This window comes from Thalassophryne amazonica, chromosome 10, assembly GCF_902500255.1.
Source record: "Thalassophryne amazonica chromosome 10, fThaAma1.1, whole genome shotgun sequence".
NCBI lineage: Eukaryota > Metazoa > Chordata > Actinopteri > Batrachoidiformes > Batrachoididae > Thalassophryne > Thalassophryne amazonica.
This window is the reverse complement of record NC_047112.1, coordinates 76,195,702-76,214,740: the sequence shown is the minus strand read 5'-3', so window position 1 is coordinate 76,214,740 and position 19,039 is coordinate 76,195,702. Positions and strand designations below refer to the sequence as shown.

Below are 19,039 nucleotides of genomic sequence, written 5' to 3'. Positions count from 1 at the left end.
AACATCCAAGAACAACACCTCATGTTGCAGCAGGATAATGCACGGCCCCATGTTGCAAGGATCTGTACACAATTCTTGGAAGCTGAAAATGTCCCAGTTCTTCCATGGCCGGCATACTCACCAGACATGTCACCCATTGAACATGTTTGGGATGCTCTGGACCGGCGTATACGACAGCGTGTACCAGTTCCTGCCAATATCCAGCAACTTCGCACAGCCATTGAAGAGGAGTGGACCAACATTACACAGGCCACAATTGACAACCTGATCAACTCTATGCGAAGGAGATGTGTTGCACTGCATGAGGCAAATGGTGGTCACACCAGATACTGACTGGTATCCCCCCCCAATAAAACAAAACTGCACCTTTCAGAGTGGCCTTTTATTGTGGACAGTCTAAGGCACACCTGTGCACTAATCATGGTGTCTAATCAGCATCTTGATATGGCACACCTGTGAGGTGGGATGGATTATCTCAGCAAAGGAGAAGTGCTCACTGTCACAGATTTAGACTGGTTTATGAACAATATGTGAGGGAAATGGTGATATTGTGTATGTGGAAAAAGTTTTAGATCTTTGAGTTCATCTCATACAAAATGGGAGCAAAACCAAAAGTGTTGCATTATATTTTTGTTGAGTGTATATATATATATATATATATATAGATATAGTATATATATATATATATATATATATATATATATATATATATATATATACATACACATATACACACACACACACATATACGAATTTACTTTTTTGACTTCTATTATGCTTCAATTCAGTCATTTCGTGGCACCAGTCATTGGTCGGCTCAGCTCGTGTTGTGTGTGTCTGCATATGTGTATATCACACACACACACACACACACACACACAAGTAGTGAACACATCTCCATTTTTCTCTGTAAATATACTTATTTTTAAAGGTACTATTGACATTTTCATTTTCACCAAATGTCACAACAGCCCATTTAATCCACACATACCACACAGTAGATGTCCATAAATTATGTGTAATAGACACAGGGACAAGTACTGAACACCTGAAGAAAGGAAGGTGCAAAAAGGTATGGAAAGCCAAGACACCAGTTGAATCTTATCAGTAAACAGAAAGCAGCCCTGCCCCTCATCAGTGCAAATTAATATCAGCTAGTTCAGTCCAAAACTAATTGCCTTTAAAAAAACGTGTCTCTTTAACAAGGTGTCACACAAGAAACATCTCGTGAGTAGCAAACGCAAAGAGCTCCCTCAAGATCTTCGCAACCTTATTGTTGCAAAACATATTGATCGCATTGGTTACAGAAGGAAGGATTTATAAACTTCTGAATGTTCCATTGAGCACTGTTGGGGCCATAATCTGAAAGTGGAAAGAATTCATTTCACCCGCTTCAGAAAGACTTAGAATTAGTAGGTACAATTTTTTTCAAAGAAAAGTAGTGCACTCAACTGCCATGGCCTGTATGCACGCTCACCACGCAAGACTCCGCTGCTGAAGAAAAAAAACATGTTGAAGCTCATTTAAAGTTTTCTGCACAATATTTAGATAAGCCTGTGAAATATTGGGAGAATATAGTCTGGTCAGATGTGCCCAAAAATGAACTCTTTGGATACCATAATACACAACATAAATAGCACTACACATCACTCCAAAAACACCACACCATCAGTCAAGTGTAGAGGTGGGAACATCATGGTGTGGGGCTGTTTTTCAGCATCTGGCACTGGTACAGTTCATAAAATTCAAGGAAAAATGAATGCAAAAATGTACAAAGACATTCTTGATAAAAATCTACCAAGGTGATGAAAATGAAATGACGTTGGACATTTCAGCAAGACAATGATCTCAAACACACAGCCAAGAAAACTCTCAATTGGTTTCAGAGAAAGAAAATAAAGCTGCTTGAAAGGCCCAGCCAATCAGCTGACTTGAATCCAACAATGATCTATGGGAAGGCACACCTGTGCAATAATCAAGCTGTCTAATCAGCATTTTGATATGCCACACCTGTGAGGTGGGATGGATTATTTTGGCAAAGGAGAAGTGCTCATTAACTTGTGAACAATATCTGAGAGAAATAGGTCTTTTGTGTACATAGAAAATGTTTTCGATCTTTGAGTTCAGCTCATGAAAGGAGCAACAACAAAAGTGTTGCATTTATATTTTTGTTCAGTGTATTAAATAAATTTCAGTAAGTGTGTTCAATATTTTTTTTCCCTGTGTCATTCCATTTTACCACACAATTTCTGTACTTATTTGTTTTGGTTTCTTTGCATCTATGGATTACTTGGGTTGTTACAGACATCTGGTGAAAATTTCATGTCAGTAGCACTTTTAGAATTATACTATATTTACTGAGTAAATGTGTATGTGTAAATACTGTGTTATATACTTATTTTACCCACTGTGTGTGTATATATACACATATAATTTAATTTAATTTAATCTTTATTTAACCAGGTTAGTCCCATTGGGATTGAGACCTCTTTTGCAAGGGAGACTTGGACAATAATAAAGTTTCCAATTCACCTAACCTACATGTCTTTAAACGTGGGAGGAAACCAGGAGCACCCGGAGGAAACTCACACAAACACGGGGAAAACATGCAAACTCCACATAGAAAGGCCACAGGAGGGAATCAAACCCATGACCTTGCTCCTGTGATGCAACAGTGCTAACCAGAAAGCCACCGTGCTGCCCATGGTGCCTCTCTCTCTCATATATATATATATATATATATATATATATATATATATATATATATATATATATATATATATATATATATATATAGGCATAGACATTAGACACAGAGGCAGAGACTTGTCCTATTGGACACGTAGAATGAGAGACCCACTTGTCCTATTGATATCCTGACTTGCACCACTTTTGCAGGTTTGACAAAGCGTAGCCAAGACAACTCGGCTCCAAAAGCAATAAGAGATTAATCTGAGTGGGATTTCCATTCTATATGCATCTATAATTTATACAGTTATTTTTTTTACAGTATTTCATGTATGAAACTCCTGGGTTTTAGGCAAAATTACTTTATTCTTAACTACTACTACAACAACAACTACTACTACTACTACAACAACTACTACTACTACTAATAATAACATTTTTAATTAAATTAATATCTTATTTTTTCAAAGCATTACAATCTGGGTATTATGTGCAAAAATGTCTTTAAAATGGCAACAAAAGTGACCTTTAAAGAGCTGGGGTTGGGGGTCCTTTCCTACACCTCGCCCCTGCGGGTCCACCCCTGGACCCATGGCCTGCAGTGTGTGTGTGTGTGTGCAGCTGCAGAGAAAGAGTTCGCTGTCACTTATCAACTCCAAACAGTGAGACAGAAGACCTAAAATAAATGGTAAATGGACTGCATTTATATAGCGCTTTTCCATCTGCATCAGATGCTCAAACCGCTTTAAAAATAATGCCTCACATTCACTCCGATGTGAGGGTGCTGCCATACAAGGTACTCACTACACATCGGGAGCAATAGGGGATTAAAGACTTTGCCCAAAGGCCCTTAGGCGGGGATTTGAACCGAGGAAAATAGAGTTATTGCGCATAAAAAAACAACAAAACAAAACAGAACATGGTGCTGTGTGTTGAGACCATGGAGCGAAAGGACACACTTAAAAAAAAACAAACAAAAAACAAAAGTGAATCAACTGACTCATCCAATAAACACCTTTATTGGATGAATTCTTAACAGATTTAATCAGCGCTTTGATCTATTTGTCAATAGGGTCAGCAGCGGATTTATCAATGGGGTTTTTGTGTAAAAGCTCCACTTCACAGCTCCATTGGTTTTCACAGATGGCCTGTAGGGATCATGGATCAGCTTGGAAAGCACCGAAACTCATAATCATGTGAAGAAATAACTGATTTTCGGTTCCGATTCGGTTCTGGACCGTTATGCAATTTCTTATAATCTCAACTCAAGAGAAAACTGCTGTAAAAATGAACAACAGGCTTCAGATTTGATTCTGGGACTAGCAGAAGATAATAATGTGAATTAATAGTTAACCAAGACAGAAAATATGATCTTTTAAAATGTAATTTAAAGAAAAATTAACACACATTGATGGTTTATCCACAGGGTTTGCTTTTGAATACCACTAATTATCCTCCTGTGCATGATGAACAACCGCATTCTCACACACCTGCTGTCAGTGGCTTATATGCTGTAGCTGATAACGGACCTGGTGTCAGTAAAGGCCACCACATATTGCTGTAGACAGCCTGCTTGCCTCACACTGCGGAGAAAAGTCCCCCCCGTGTAGAGACTGTCAGACAGACTGCACTCGGGAAAGGAAAAGCAGCCATCCAGAAAACATTTGGCAAACATATTCAGCCTTTGTTTTCATATCGCACATCATTTTTCATTCTGCTGGTGTCTTGCTTCCATTATCACAGGAAACAATATGAAAAAACAACAATAAACAAATAGCAAATAACTGGCAGGCAAACCATTGCACAGCTGACACAACTAAGGCTGAAACGATTAGTCAAGTAACTCAAATAATTTGATTACAAAAAATGTTCAAGGGAAATTCTGTGCCTCGAAGCTTTGTTTGAGTACATATTTGTAGTACATATGCCAGACCTGTGTGTGGCGCTGTAATGTCCCCAGAAAATACAAAAGAACAGAGCATGCGCATATGCCGTGTAAAAGCTAATCCAAAAGCTATCACTTTCCAATGCGAGACACAGGGTAAAATAAAGCTTTTTAAGAGAAAGAGAAAGAGAGCCCACACTGATCACCTGAAATAGGCTGACTGCACATTTAAAGCAGCACAGTACGCTGTACGTGGGGAGTGACTCGCCCGGCGCGCCAGCTGCTGTCTCTCTCTAACCGGTGTGAGGGGCTCTCAGCACTCCTCTCACACTGGGCGAGTCACAGAGCTCCGTCCCCGGCCACGCTGACAACAGTTTCTGAAAATCCTCTCAGCAAAAGTCCACTCTTTCTTCTGTGTTTTGCTCAGACTCGCATTAAGCGTTTCGCTTTTTAATTTTTGCTTTTGGGAAACACACAACACTTCACAAACACGGTAACTTAAATAAAATAATAATGATAAAAAACTGACTGAGAATTGCATGTTCACCTCCAGCTGAAATGCATCTGCTGAATTGCAGAGAAAGAGGCATTAAAATTAACGCAGGGACCCAGTCCAACCAACCTTAAAAACAACAACACACAAAAACAAACTAACAAACAAACAAAAACCCTCAAATGCTGCTAAAAATGTCAGTTTGGGCAAGGTGCCTTCTCTATGCAGGAAAATCCCTGCTTAACTGCCACCCATTCCTTCCACCATGCAGCTTCATTTATACCCTTCACACTTACCAACACTGTTCATTCACTTTCCGTAAGCTACACGCCCAGGCAAGGCCAAGCTTAGCCAATGCTGCATTACTGAACCTCCTAGGCCTATCATTTAAATTCGGACAGAAATAAATTATTTGATGTGAAATCCATGAAAGGAAAACCTCAACAAACAAACAAACAAAACACAAACAAACCACAAAACAAAATAATTCCACCATACTTCCATGACAGCAGAGGTTTTCAAACCCCAGGGAATGGCGAGCTAGTGTGGGAATTAAAAGTAACCAATGAACTTCAACTTTTCTTCCTTGTATTGCATGTATCACTAACAGACCATGAATAATTAAACTGCTTTATCAGTCAGGGAGGGAGCTTTGGATTTTTTTTTTTTTTTTTTTTTTGTGCTTATTAAAGCAGACTTGATAGAAAAAGCTTGGAAATGCCTCCATTGAGCACACAAAATAAAAATACAGCTGCCTCAGAGCACCCCATGTCTGACTATTCTATGATGCTATGATTTTAAGGGGGTAAATAAGCATTTTTAATTGTTTTTAAGGGGGTAAATAAGCATTTTTAATTGTTTTCAAGCTCTCTCTCTCTCCCCCTCTCCCTCTCTCTCTCTCTCGCTCCAGATTTTCACAATTTATGTTCTATTCACTGAAGCTGTACTCATGTTAGTTGTCTGCTCGAAGCAGGCTTCTCACTGTGCTGGAAGTGGCAAACTGCACCACAGTGAGATGTGAGTAACTGAGTAAAGCTGTAGCACAAGAACAGTGCTCACTGTCGAGCTCACAGTTTCCGTTTGCGCAAAATTATCACATTTTTGAAACTCATCTTCCCCAACTATTTACAATACATCAAAACAGTTGACAATTGAAGAGTCAATTGATTAATCATTGCAGTTCCAGATCATGGTATCATTAGCATCAAGCACAAATACTGCTGGTGGCCAGTAACCACTCAACATCAGGGGCATCTTAATCCCTGAATGCCAATTTTAAGGGGTATTGTTCATTCTACAAAAAAACTTCTCAAAGGTAATTCTGAGGCCCTTTAACATCAATATACACAATCCATGTTTTCCAGAGTTCTGTGCCTGTATAAAAACATGCAGACAAGATAGCAACAAATTTGAAGGTTTCCTTATTTCCTCAGAGTGTGTTTAGTTTGTGGAGGTGCCTTCTTCTTCGAATGATTCAAATAAGAAGCAAAACCGTTGAAACTTTCCTCTTTCTATCCACTGTTCCATGAATGAAACAGGATCAACACTCTGAGACCTGCAAATGCAGTACATCAGCCCAGCTTCCAGCACCAACTACACACCAATGGTACACACCTTTTATGTGAAATATCCTGCACCTCTGTGATCCATAACCAGAGATTAAAAGCAGCAATGCAGCTACATTTACATAATTATTTTAACCACAAGACAAAAAGTTTTTGGATTACCCGAAACAGAATGTATGGCTTTTATGTCACCATTTTACCCTTATTTTCACATTTAACATGTTGTAGGATTACAAGGATACTTTGTCTACAGAATCTGTTCTGAGTTCCAATGTCTGCTCATAGATTTTGCCACAAATTTAAATTAAATTCAATAAATTAATAATAAAAAACCCCTGCAGATTACTGTATTTTAAAGCATGTATTGCTCCAAAGTCAGTCAGAATTTGAGTGACAGAATGAGTATTACTGTTGAATCTGCCACTTTAGCTAACAAGGCTAATTACAAACATTTAAAGTAGGGTTAATAAAACAATTAAATTAGATTTTAATGAATGAACATCATATCGAGTAACACTGTAGTTCTGCTCAGAAAGCAGAATAAGAACAGCAAGTTTTAACAGCAACAAGAAAATCAGACAAGGCCCGACAGAATATCATGTTTGAGCACTTACTGGAAGACAGTTATGAGACAGCTAACATTTGTCACAGTTCCTGGCTGGGACAAACAACTGCTATTCTATACTGGGTGAAGCAGGATACTTCAAACCCTTCACCTTCATCTTGGATTTCCTTCTCTTTCATTTTTATTTTGCATTAAACAGCAGGTGGGCTCATGACTCAAAGCACATAAGCAAGCAGACATGGTAACATTTTTTTTTATAAGACAACAACAATTGTGCAACAAGCGTACAGTTAAAAATATTACTTGGTTCATATCTTCCTGGAAACCAGTACTCGTGGGCACATCACAGCCTTAATTGAAAAACATTATAGATTTTAATTTTCAAACATTTGTAACTGCCAGTTGCCACTGTCATAAGAGATCGGTAAGAATATGCATGTATGTATGCAAGTTATTCAAGAAATATAAGAGTTACAGCCATGTAAGGGCTAGGAGTGTCATCTAGATTCTCCCTGATAAGGACAATAAGAAATTTTCTTAAATTCCACTTCCTCCTCAGATCAACTCATTATACTGCTCTACAGCCAAAATGCTTCTGAAATAAAAATAGTCAAACTTTACTAATTTTGAGCCACGGGTAATGAAAATGTTTGAAATTGGTTGAGCTGGCTTTAGTTTAAGAAATGCTACTACTGTGCTACTAAGGATTAATATATAACCCTTTTGCTGATTTTTACAGTGTTACAAAAACAGAACAGTGAATATATACAAACAGTCAGGAGAAACATTATAAAAGACCTATGTTTATGATTTTCAGGAAACTCTTCTGGTTAACACAATAATAATTATGTAGACGCAAATGTAAAACCTGTATATCTTGCAACAGTAGCCAATAGCCATTGTTATTGTTTATATTTGAGCTGACAAGTTTTAAATATTTGTATACCAGTGGTATTAGTCATGAGAGCTAATGAATACATAAATAAAAATATATATTTTCCACAAAAACAGCAGGAAACCCTTTTACAGTAATATATATATATATATATATATATATATATATATATATATATACACACACACACACACACACACACACACACACACACATATATCTATATGATTATAAAAACAACAGATCAGTACTAGTACCTTGGGAAGTGGTCGTCCCAGCTGTGAGTAAAGTTTGGTCCAGAACTGCATGAGAGACATGGGTCCAAAACCTACAACTTGGGTGGGATTCACACACATACACTCCTGTTTCACCTGGAATCCGTGGATTTAACAGCTCCTTCCATGTGTTGGTATTCTCCTTACTGTTGGCACCCTTCAACTCAACAACAGACTCTCACTAACCCTTTCACAGTTTCCTCTCCTCTCTCTTTCTCTCACACTAACATCTGCTTTGTCGCAGGTAGGCTCTGGTTCGTCTGCTCACACCACACACACACACAGCCTCTCTCTTTCTCTCGCATACCCTCACAAAAACTAACTCTACAACATACTTCCCCTGCTTTACCAGGACGGTCAGGTATTTGCATAGAGGTTTAGTCATAGTGATTGTGGAGTAGTTCCTCAGAACCAACAGGTGGTTGTAGAGTGAGAGAGCGAGTGAGAAGGAAAGAGGAGGGAGGGCAGAGGTGGGGAGAAGGAAGAGGGAGGGAGGAGGGGAGAGCTTCAGAAATGATGCTTGTTGTTGGTAGTGGACTAGAGTTACTGGCAGTCGAGCCCATTTACTGTACATGTGTAACTCAACCGCATTTGTAGTGTAAACAGTAATGCGCTCTGGACATGGCTGCTCCTCACACCCTGCTACTTACCGTTAGGTTTAATGGGCCTGGGTTACTATTTAATGATTATTATATTTTGAGCCAGACACACCGCCTGTCTTACTTTGTGCTCTGCTTTTTGTCTATTTGTTAGTGGAGCCTCAGACTAAGAGAGCATCTGTAGTTATGATTTATGGTTCTTCCTGATTAATTCCCTTTGAGGAAGCCTGACACCATAGATGTGTAAAAGGTGATGACAGGGAGAACTGTATTGACTAATTAGCTAATTTGGCAAAAGAGCTACTTATGGGAATGCAGACCCCAGATGCCTTTCAAAGCTTTTCCTTATTCACTCAACTCTGACTGAGGTTATTAAAATAAAAGATGAGGTTTGGCAAAAACAATTACCTTTCAGAGTTGTCCAATTGATTTGATGTAAAAAACATTATAAGCAAATGTGTGAAAAAGTAAGAGGCATTAAAAATAGTCAGAAACTAGGTAGCAAATGTGCCTATTCAGAAATACAGTGGTCCCTCGCTATGTCGCGGTTCACCTTTCGCGGCCTCGCAGTTTGGCGGATTTTTTTTTTTGTGCAATTTTGCATGCTTCTTTTTTTTTTTTAACAGCGCATTGTGTTCTGCGTCCTTATCAGGCGGGCCGGTCGGCATCACCACGACTGCTCTCACTGCCTCCGATACGCTTACCGCTGCAGCGGGCCACTCACACCGCCCCACTGTCTGCTGTGCTGAGTTGCAGCCAAAATCTGGCAACAGGTCCAGAGACTACGCTCGCTGTTTTGATGCAGAGCGCTCCAGCAGCCCGCAAGGATAGAATTCAGCAACGCCGTATGGTCTCAGTAACCGCAGCCGCAGAGCTCCATGGCCACAGAGAAATTTGTATCTTTTTAATGACTTGGATTCTTTGCGGGTCCCGCATTTGTCCCGCAACGGTAACACCGGAGGCAGTGAGCGAAGGGAGAGCACACGCATTGTGTTCTGCGTGTGTCTGTTTATAAGAATCTTCTCGCCCAGAAGAAAAAAAGAGCAGCAACAACTACCCATAACTGTGTTCTTCACTCGGAAAAAGACACCTGCACCGAGGTGACATTCAGTGGAAAAACACGCTGCAGAGCGGCGCCAGGACGCAGAGGCGCGATCAGAGGAACTGTGAAATACTGGTCAGTCACTATTAATAATTTCTTATGTGTCCAACCTCGTAGATTGATCGTTAAAATTAAATTTGTTAGTTTTAAAAGCCATCATAATTATTTGTAGGAAAATGTTCTATTTTTAATTTCTCAAACAAATGTTTGGGCCTGAAAACAGGTTTTGAGCTTTGGTTTCATTCTATAATACTGGTCTTATTTTTCTACTAAGGTTTGAACTTTGAGAGTGTTTACAAAGGAGAGAAAAGTGAGAAAATGTGTGTAGTGAGGGGTTTTACAGCCTTAAAACATCTATAATAATTGCAAAAAATAACGCTGACTACTTCACAGATTTCACCTATCGTGGGCTATTTTTAGAACGTAACTCCCGCGATAAACAAGGGACCACTGTACACCAAAATAATTCATCCTAAATACTCATGGCAGTTCCTGGAACTACAGTTGGCGGGGGGGGGGGGGGGGGGGAAGACTAGTATTCTGGGAATATGATGGTTTTCAGGTTAATGGGTGTAACAGGGATTTGCATTTAAACACTCTGATTCCAGGAACACATGCGATATATCTCGCCCGGGAAGGTGATGTCCTACAAACTTCATTCATCTCTGCTGGACTGAAGAGGTAGACTTCCAGAGACAGAGTGGCGCCTGTCCATGGTGTCATCAACGTATGAGTGGGAATCCTCTGAATAATCTGTTTATGTATGGGAGCAGGGTTCAGAGAACCATCTGGGATAGTTGAATCATTGATGAGCTTCTCAAAAGACACAAAGTAGTGCACCTCATTATTGCATCACAGTCTAATGAAACACTGATCCACTTCTGACTTCACTGTTTATCGTACTAAAACAATCTCTACAGCACCTAACAAACACACCTTCTGCCATCGTGTTCCCCCAAATGACTCTGGTATCACATGTGAAAAGACAAACCACTCTTCCATAAACCCTAAACTGTTAATGTCACTACATAAAGGTCTAAGGGGTTACACACACCAAACGCCAATCGTGGCAACAGCTGCTGATTGTGCGTGCAGCTAGCAGAACGGTCAGCACTTTAGCTGGTAACTACACAGGGCTTGTACAGCAAAAATTAAGACAAGAGGCTGACATCACCTTTGATGCACCACATAAATCAAAAAAAGCAACTCTGTTTAGTTTACGTAATGTTCTATTCACATGCCTGCCTTCACCAGAGCATCACATCACAAGTTTAAGTAGCAACTGTGGGGAGAAATATGATGCCCACTGCGTGGCCAAATACAGAAGAAATATAAAACAGAATGGAAATGAACAAGTGGAATTAAAGAATAAATAGATGATACCAAACTTTTCATTTGTACCACAAATTAATGGCTGCCAATGCAAGATGCTGTTTTGCAATGTTTTTGAAACCTTTGCACAGGGTGTTCCACCAATTACTTAATAGGCGGCAATTTGAAATGAGTAGGAAATTTTTGAAAAAAATAAATGCTACATGGTGGCTTCTGATCCACTGTGATGGTCATTTTTGTTGTCTTTATGTGCAGGTTATTTTAGAAGTGCTATAACCAATAATATTAAGCATGCAACTGGGTTTCAGTTCAACAGTCCCCTCTCTTCCATCTCTCCCTCTCTCTCAGACACTATGAACTTCATCTGCTGGATGAGATGAATAATGTATTTAACAATCACAGACATATAACCGCTATAAGCTGTTCAGGCTTCCCTTTGGTGTGTTATTATTACTCTGTTATGCTAATGTATTTGAACCATGGAAATGCTTTTAAAACTTACCATCTGACCAAGTTGTCCAGCCTTACCTTGATAAGGTAAGGCTGGACAGGCAGGCTTCTCCCTCAGCCCCAACCAGTCCCAGCAGAAGACTGGTCATCTGTGTGCAGCTCAAGCACAGTTAAAAGAAAAAAGGTGGAACACACTGGTAAAATCTCTTATACCGTATTACCATATCATATTCCACTTTTTCCTGGAAATACATTTGAAAAACATGGGGTCATTTCTATAATGGCAAACTATACTTTTACCTTGAATAAAGTGTGCCCCTCTTAGATTACTTTTTATTAATAACCAGACAGAGGGGCAGAGAACAGTCAAACGTCATTCTGTGAGGTACAATTTAGACTCATGGCTCCAAATATTTCTTTTTCTACAATTTAACACCACAATTACATATCTACAATACTTTAACAAGACTACCACAAGACACAACATAAAAATAAATAACAAATAATCACAAATAACAAAAATCATAATTAATTACAATTCTTACAATTCTCTTAGCACAAATGCAGCTTTTGTACCCCAATTTTATTTCACCATGGACCAAATGTTATTTTTGCTGTTCAAACTGCATGAGATTTTATCTGAATAAAGAGAGAAGCAGAATCTAACCACATCATGTTATCTTCGTCCTTCCAGTATAACACAGCCCCTGATGCAGAGTTTATGCACATTATGCAATAACTCCTAGTTGGAGTCCAAGCACCCAAGGGCATGATTGGGAGGACCCTTGTTTATTCTGAAATTTCTCTTTTGTTTATGGTCATAAAACAGTTAAAGGTTCAACTCTGAAACCCTCCATCATTTTCCACATCCCTTCATAGGAATCTCAGTCATTTTTGGGGATTTGCCAATCTAAAAAGTTCAGCATGCACAAAAACCACGAACAATAAGTTCTGGCTCTGGAGAACTGACTGCCTGACATGATGACCTGAGGTCAGCCCGTTTGTTGCACCACTGATTACTGTACAACTGCTTTTTGCAATGTAGCCTGTTTTTATCCTTCAGTTTGCTTTTATCAGCATTATTTTCAAATAAAAGCAGTAAGTATTTTTCTAAAATGATGTCTTGTGGGAAAAGAGGGTGTGGGTGTGGTCTGTTAGCAGGATTACTAATTAGCTGATATCCTGAAGACAAGCAATATTTAAACTTATGGTCAAGATTTGAAAATATTTTGGTGTTGACAGACTGGTGTCAGTTCAGATAAGTCCTGCAATAATTTATTTGTTATCTTTAATCTTAAAACAACACCATATACTGTATTTTAAGTAAACGTTGCACCATAGTACGAGTCGCATTTACCACTTCATGCACCAAGTACTAAAATGAATTTAATTGCTGCATTATTTATTGATGAAGGTACACACGTCATTAAGGAGCTGAGATAAGGAGTTAATTAATGTTACTATACAGCCACAAAACATGAGAAACTACTTCTTAAAGCCACTGAACAGACAATCATATGGGGGGTTGAACGTGCAATGCAATTAAATGCTTAAAAACTCTGTACATTATTTATTTGTAATACAAACATTGTTTTAGTGATCAGAAACTATGAGCTAATTAATGTGATTGTAGCAAGTGCAAAATGTGAGTAAACTGCTTCTTTTAGCCACTGAACAGAATCATCTGTGAGATGAACAAGCAATGCAATTAAATGTTTGAAAACTATTTTGTAGTATATTTGTAAAAGAAATTCACCATTACTTTTCTTCCCCTTGCTCAGGTTTTGCACAGGACTCTTAAAAGAGCTGTCCTTGTTGTTTCACATAATTCAAATAAGTTTTCTTCCAAACAGAATAAAAAAATCCTATTTCTTCATTTCATTCAAGAGTGTGGTCTTCCAGTTTAAAAAAAACAAAACATGATTTCTTAAGAAAAAAGAACACTGTTCTCTTTTTTCTTTCTTCTTGTTTCTCCTTTACATGTTTTGAGGGAGAAGAAGAAGAAGGTAGCCACTGCTAATATATTAGTCTAAGTGTTTGGGACAACTCCATTTGATGGCATGAAACACCGGATTTTAATTGAGTCTCTGTACATAGCATGAAGTCTGCAGCTGTGCACTGCAGCAGAGCACAGGAACAGATGTCCATTTCATCAGTTGTTGGTGTCATCTGACAAAAGGTTTTGCTGTTTGATAAATCCATTTATTCATATTTATTTGCTTAAAATGAGCAGGACTGCTAAATCAATCAATCAATCAATTTTTTTATATAGTGCCAAATCACAACAAACAGTTGCCCCAAGGCGCTTTATATTGTAAGGCAAGGCCATACAATAATTATGTAAAACCCCAACGGTCAAAACGACCCCCTGTGAGCAAGCACTTGGCTACAGTGGGAAGGAAAAACTCCCTTTTAACAGGAAGAAACCTCCAGCAGAACCAGGCTCAGGGAGGGGCAGTCTTCTGCTGGGACTGGTTGGGGCTGAGGGAGAGAACCAGGAAAAAGACATGCTGTGGAGGGGAGCAGAGATCGATCACTAATGATTAAATGCAGAGTGGTGCATACAGAGCAAAAAGAGAAAGAAACAGTGCATCATGGGAACCCCCCCAGCAGTCTACGTCTATAGCAGCATAACTAAAGGATGGTTCAGGGTCACCTGATCCAGCCCTAACTATAAGCTTTAGCAAAAAGGAAAGTTTTAAGCCTAATCTTAAAAGTAGAGAGGGTGTCTGTCTCCCTGATCTGAATTGGGAGCTGGTTCCACAGGAGAGGAGCCTGAAAGCTGAAGGCTCTGCCTCCCATTCTACTCTTACAAACCCTAGGAACTACAAGTAAGCCTGCAGTCTGAGAGCAAAGCGCTCTATTGGGGTGATATGGTACTACGAGGTCCCTAAGATAAGATGGGACCTGATTATTCAAAACCTTATAAGTAAGAAGAAGAATTTTAAATTCTATTCTAGAATTAACAGGAAGCCAATGAAGAGAGGCCAATATGGGTGAGATATGCTCTCTTCTTCTAGTCCCCGTCAGTACTCTAGCTGCAGCATTTTGAATTAACTGAAGGCTTTTTAGGGAACTTTTAGGACAACCTGATAATAATGAATTACAATAGTCCAGCCTAGAGGAAATAAATGCATGAATTAGTTTTTCAGCATCACTCTGAGACAAGACCTTTCTGATTTTAGAGATATTACGTAAATGCAAAAAAGCAGTCCTACATATTTGTTTAATATGCGCTTTGAATGACATATCCTGATCAAAAATGACTCCAAGATTTCTCACAGTATTACTAGAGGTCAGGGTAATGCCATCCACAGTAAGGATCTGGTTAGACACCATGTTTCTAAGATTTGTGGGGCCAAGTACAATAACTTCAGTTTTATCTGAGTTTAAAAGCAGGAAATTAGAGGTCATCCATGTCTTTATGTCTGTAAAACAATCCTGCAGTTTAGCTAATTGGTGTGTGTCCTCTGGCTTCATGGATAGATAAAGCTGGGTATCATCTGCGTAACAATGAAAATTTAAGCAATACCGTGTAATAATACTGCCTAAGGGAAGCATGTATAAAGTGAATAAAATTGGTCCTAGCACAGAACCTTGTGGAACTCCATAATTAACTTTAGTCTGTGAAGAAGATTCCCCATTTACATGAACAAATTGTAATCTATTAGACAAATATGATTCAAACCACCGCAGCGCAGTGCCTTTAATACCTATGGCATGCTCTAATCTCTGTAATAAAACTTTATGGTCAACAGTATCAAAAGCAGCACTGAGGTCTAACAGAACAAGCACAGAGATGAGTCCACTGTCCGAGGCCATAAGAAGATCATTTGTAACCTTCACTAATGCTGTTTCTGTACTATGATGAATTCTAAAACCTGACTGAAACTCTTCAAATAGACCATTCCTCTGCAGATGATCAGTTAGCTGTTTTACAACTGCCCTTTCAAGATTTTTTGAGAGAAAAGGAAGGTTGGAGATTGGCCTATAATTAGCTAAGATAGCTGGGTCAAGTGATGGCTTTTTAAGTAATGGTTTAATTACTGCCACCTTAAAAGCCTGTGGTACATAGCCAACTAACAAAGATAGATTGATCATATTTAAGATCGAAGCATTAAATAATGGTAGGGCTTCCTTGAGCAGCCTGGTAGGAATGGGGTCTAATAAACATGTTGATGGTTTGGATGAAGTAACTAATGAAAATAACTCAGACAGAACAATCGGAGAGAAAGAGTCTAACCAAATACCGGCATCACTGAAAGCAGCCAAAGATAACGATACGTCTTTGGGATGGTTATGAGTAATTTTTTCTCTAATAGTTAAAATTTTGTTAGCAAAGAAAGTCATGAAGTCATTACTAGTTAAAGTTAATGGAATACTCAGCTCAATAGAGCTCTGACTCTGTCAGCCTGGCTACAGTGCTGAAAAGAAACCTGGGGTTGTTCTTATTTTCTTCAATTAGTGATGAGTAGAAAGATGTCCTAGCTTTACGGAGGGCTTTTTTTATAGAGCAACAGACTCTTTTTCCAGGCTAAGTGAAGATCTTCTAAGTTAGTGAGACGCCATTTCCTCTCCAACTTACGGGTTATCTGCTTTAAGCTACGAGTTTGTGAGTTATACCACGGAGTCAGGCACTTCTGATTTAAAGCTCTCTTTTTTAGAGGAGCTACAGCATCCAAAGTTGTCTTCAATGAGGATGTAAAACTATTGACGAGATACTCTATCTCACTTACAGAGTTTAGGTAGCTACTCTGCACTGTGTTGGTATACGGCATTAGAGAACATAAAGAAGGAATCTTTATCTAATGTACTTTATCTCTGGAGGAAAAGCTCAAAGTAGTGACGCCATCACAACTGATCGTGTAAGCCAGTTCCTCTCAGTGTACGGGGTTGACGTTGTTGCGCAGACAAGCTCTAGTGTGTTTGATTAGGCCTTTAATCCCCTATTGCTCCTGGTGTGTAGTGAGCGCTTTGTATGGCAGCACCCTGATATCGGGGTGAATGTGAGGCATAATTGTAAAGCGCTTTGAGCATCTGATGCAGATGGAACAGTGCTATTTCTGCTTTTTTCCCTGTATATGGCACCCCTTGGGAACATTTTGCGGCATTTCGGGGTTGCTTTTCATTGTTATGCTGATGATACTCAGTTGTATATGCCGATAGCTGCTGGAAATCCTGTCCACATAAAATCTTTACAGGACTGTCTCGCAGCAGTGAGAAGTTGGATGTCTAGCAACTTTCTACTTTTGAACTCTGATAAGACTGAAATGATGGTTCTTGGTCCAGCAAGACATCGGCATCAATTTGATCAGCTGGCGCTTAGCCTAGGTTCATGTGTTATACATCATACTGACAAAGTGAGGAACCTTGGAGTAATTTTTGATCCTACGTTGTCCTTTGACCTCCACATTAGGGAAATTACGAGGACTGCTTTCTTTTATCTGAGAAATATAGCGAAGATTCGCCCCATCCTGTCTATGGCTGATGCTGAGACTCTGATTCATGCGTTTGTCTCTTCTAGATTGGATTATTGTAATGCTTTATTTTCTGGCCTGCCGCAGTCTAGCATAAGAGGACTTCAGTTGGTACAGAATGCTGCTGCCAGACTTTTGACACAAAGTAGACGGTTTGACCACATTACTCCCATTCTGGCATCCCTTCATTGGCTACCGGTTTCTGCCGGATCAGATTTTAAAGTTTTATTGTTGGTTTATAAAATTGTTCATGGACTGGCACCTTCCTACCTGGCGGACTTGGTTAAGCCCTACGTACCTGCGAGGCCCTTGCGTTCGCAGGGCACAGGGCTTCTGTGTGTTCCGAGGATGAACAAAAAGTCTGTTGGGTATAGAGCCTTCTCCTACCGTGGTCCGGCTCTTTGGAACGATCTACCTGCTGTTATTCGGCAGTCTGACACGGTGGAGATTTTTAAATCAAGACTGAAGACCCACTTTTTTAGACTGTCATTTTTAATCTGTTTGTGTTTGTTTTGTAATTTCTTTTTATTCTACTGTGTTTTATCTTTTTACTGTGCTTTTCTTGCTTTTAATTTTGATTTTAGATTAATTTGTGTTGTTGTGAATTATGTGAAGTGCCTTGGGGCGACTTTGTCGTGAGTTGGTGCTATATAAATTAATAAATTGAAAATTGAAATTGCTTTATAAATGCAGTCCATTTACCATTTTAGATTTTCTGCCACTTATGATCAGTGGAACAGTGTGTGTGTGTGTGGGGGGGGGGGGGGGAGGAGACACGTCCTTTGCACCACGCCGCCTGTGTAGCTGACCAATTGCGGCGGTTCCCAGTGATTTCAACTAGGCATCGCAGAATGTAATGAGGGAAAAGAAAACTGAAATGGAAGAGGAAGCGCTGTTATTGATTTTGTTGCTGCAGTGTCAGCACTACTGACGAGAGTAAGAAATCAGTGAATATGGACAAGAAACGATTTTGAGATGACAGTGATGTGGCGTGTACGCTAATCTCCTTCATGAACGCTGACTGAAAGACCCCACAACATTCAGTCAGTTTCATTGCTTGGACGTTGGCAGGTTTGAGGAGGTTCTGGTCATGGTTGGGCCGCTGCTTACCAGGCAGCATACAATCACGCGTCATAGTATTTCCCCAGGCGAGAGATTAGTGGTGGGTAACCTTACGTTTTTTTGCAAGTGGTAAGTAATGTTAAAAACCTTGCCTGATAAGCCAATACAGAACTATCCATCCATCCATCCATCCATTTTCTTCCGCTTTATCCGGTGTCGGGTCGCGGGAGCAGCAGCTCAAGCAAAGCCGCCCAGACCTCCCGATCCACACACACCTCCCCCAGCTCCTCCGGGGGAACCCCAAGGCGTTCCCAAGGCAGCCGAGAGATGTAGTCCCTCCAGCGTGTCCTGGGTCTTCCCCGGGGCCTCCTCCCAATGGGATGTGCCCAGAACACCTCTCCAGCGAGGAGTCCAGGGGGCATCCGGAAAAGATGCCCAAGCCACCTCAACTGACTCCTTTCGATGTGGAGGAGCAGCGGCTCGACTCCGAGCTCCTCCCGAGTGACCGAGCTCCTCACCCTATCTCTAAGGGAGCGCCCAGCCACCCTGCGGAGGAAACTCATCTCGGCCTCTTGTACTCGCGATCTCGTTCTTTCGGTCATGAGCCAAATCTCATGACCATGTTATAAAGTAGGCTATAGTCCAAAAACT

The 19,039-nt window shown here is 39.9% G+C and overlaps 1 protein-coding gene across 2 annotated transcripts in view; it reads right to left on the bottom strand.

Moving 5' to 3' along the window:
* si:ch73-63e15.2 (protein strawberry notch homolog 2) overlaps nucleotides 1-19,039 on the bottom strand; it is a 175,138-nt gene that overhangs the window by 69,306 nt on the left and 86,793 nt on the right. Inside the window, exon 1 of one of the 2 annotated variants that reach the window (XM_034180298.1) lies at nucleotides 8,349-8,759. The exons of the other annotated variant lie outside the window; for it this stretch is intronic. Within the exon in view, the coding sequence (XP_034036189.1) occupies nucleotides 8,349-8,447 (99 nt within the window). The 5' untranslated portion in view covers nucleotides 8,448-8,759. Of the gene's footprint in view, nucleotides 1-8,348; nucleotides 8,760-19,039 lie in introns of those variants that run through there. 2 annotated transcript variants of the gene reach the window in all.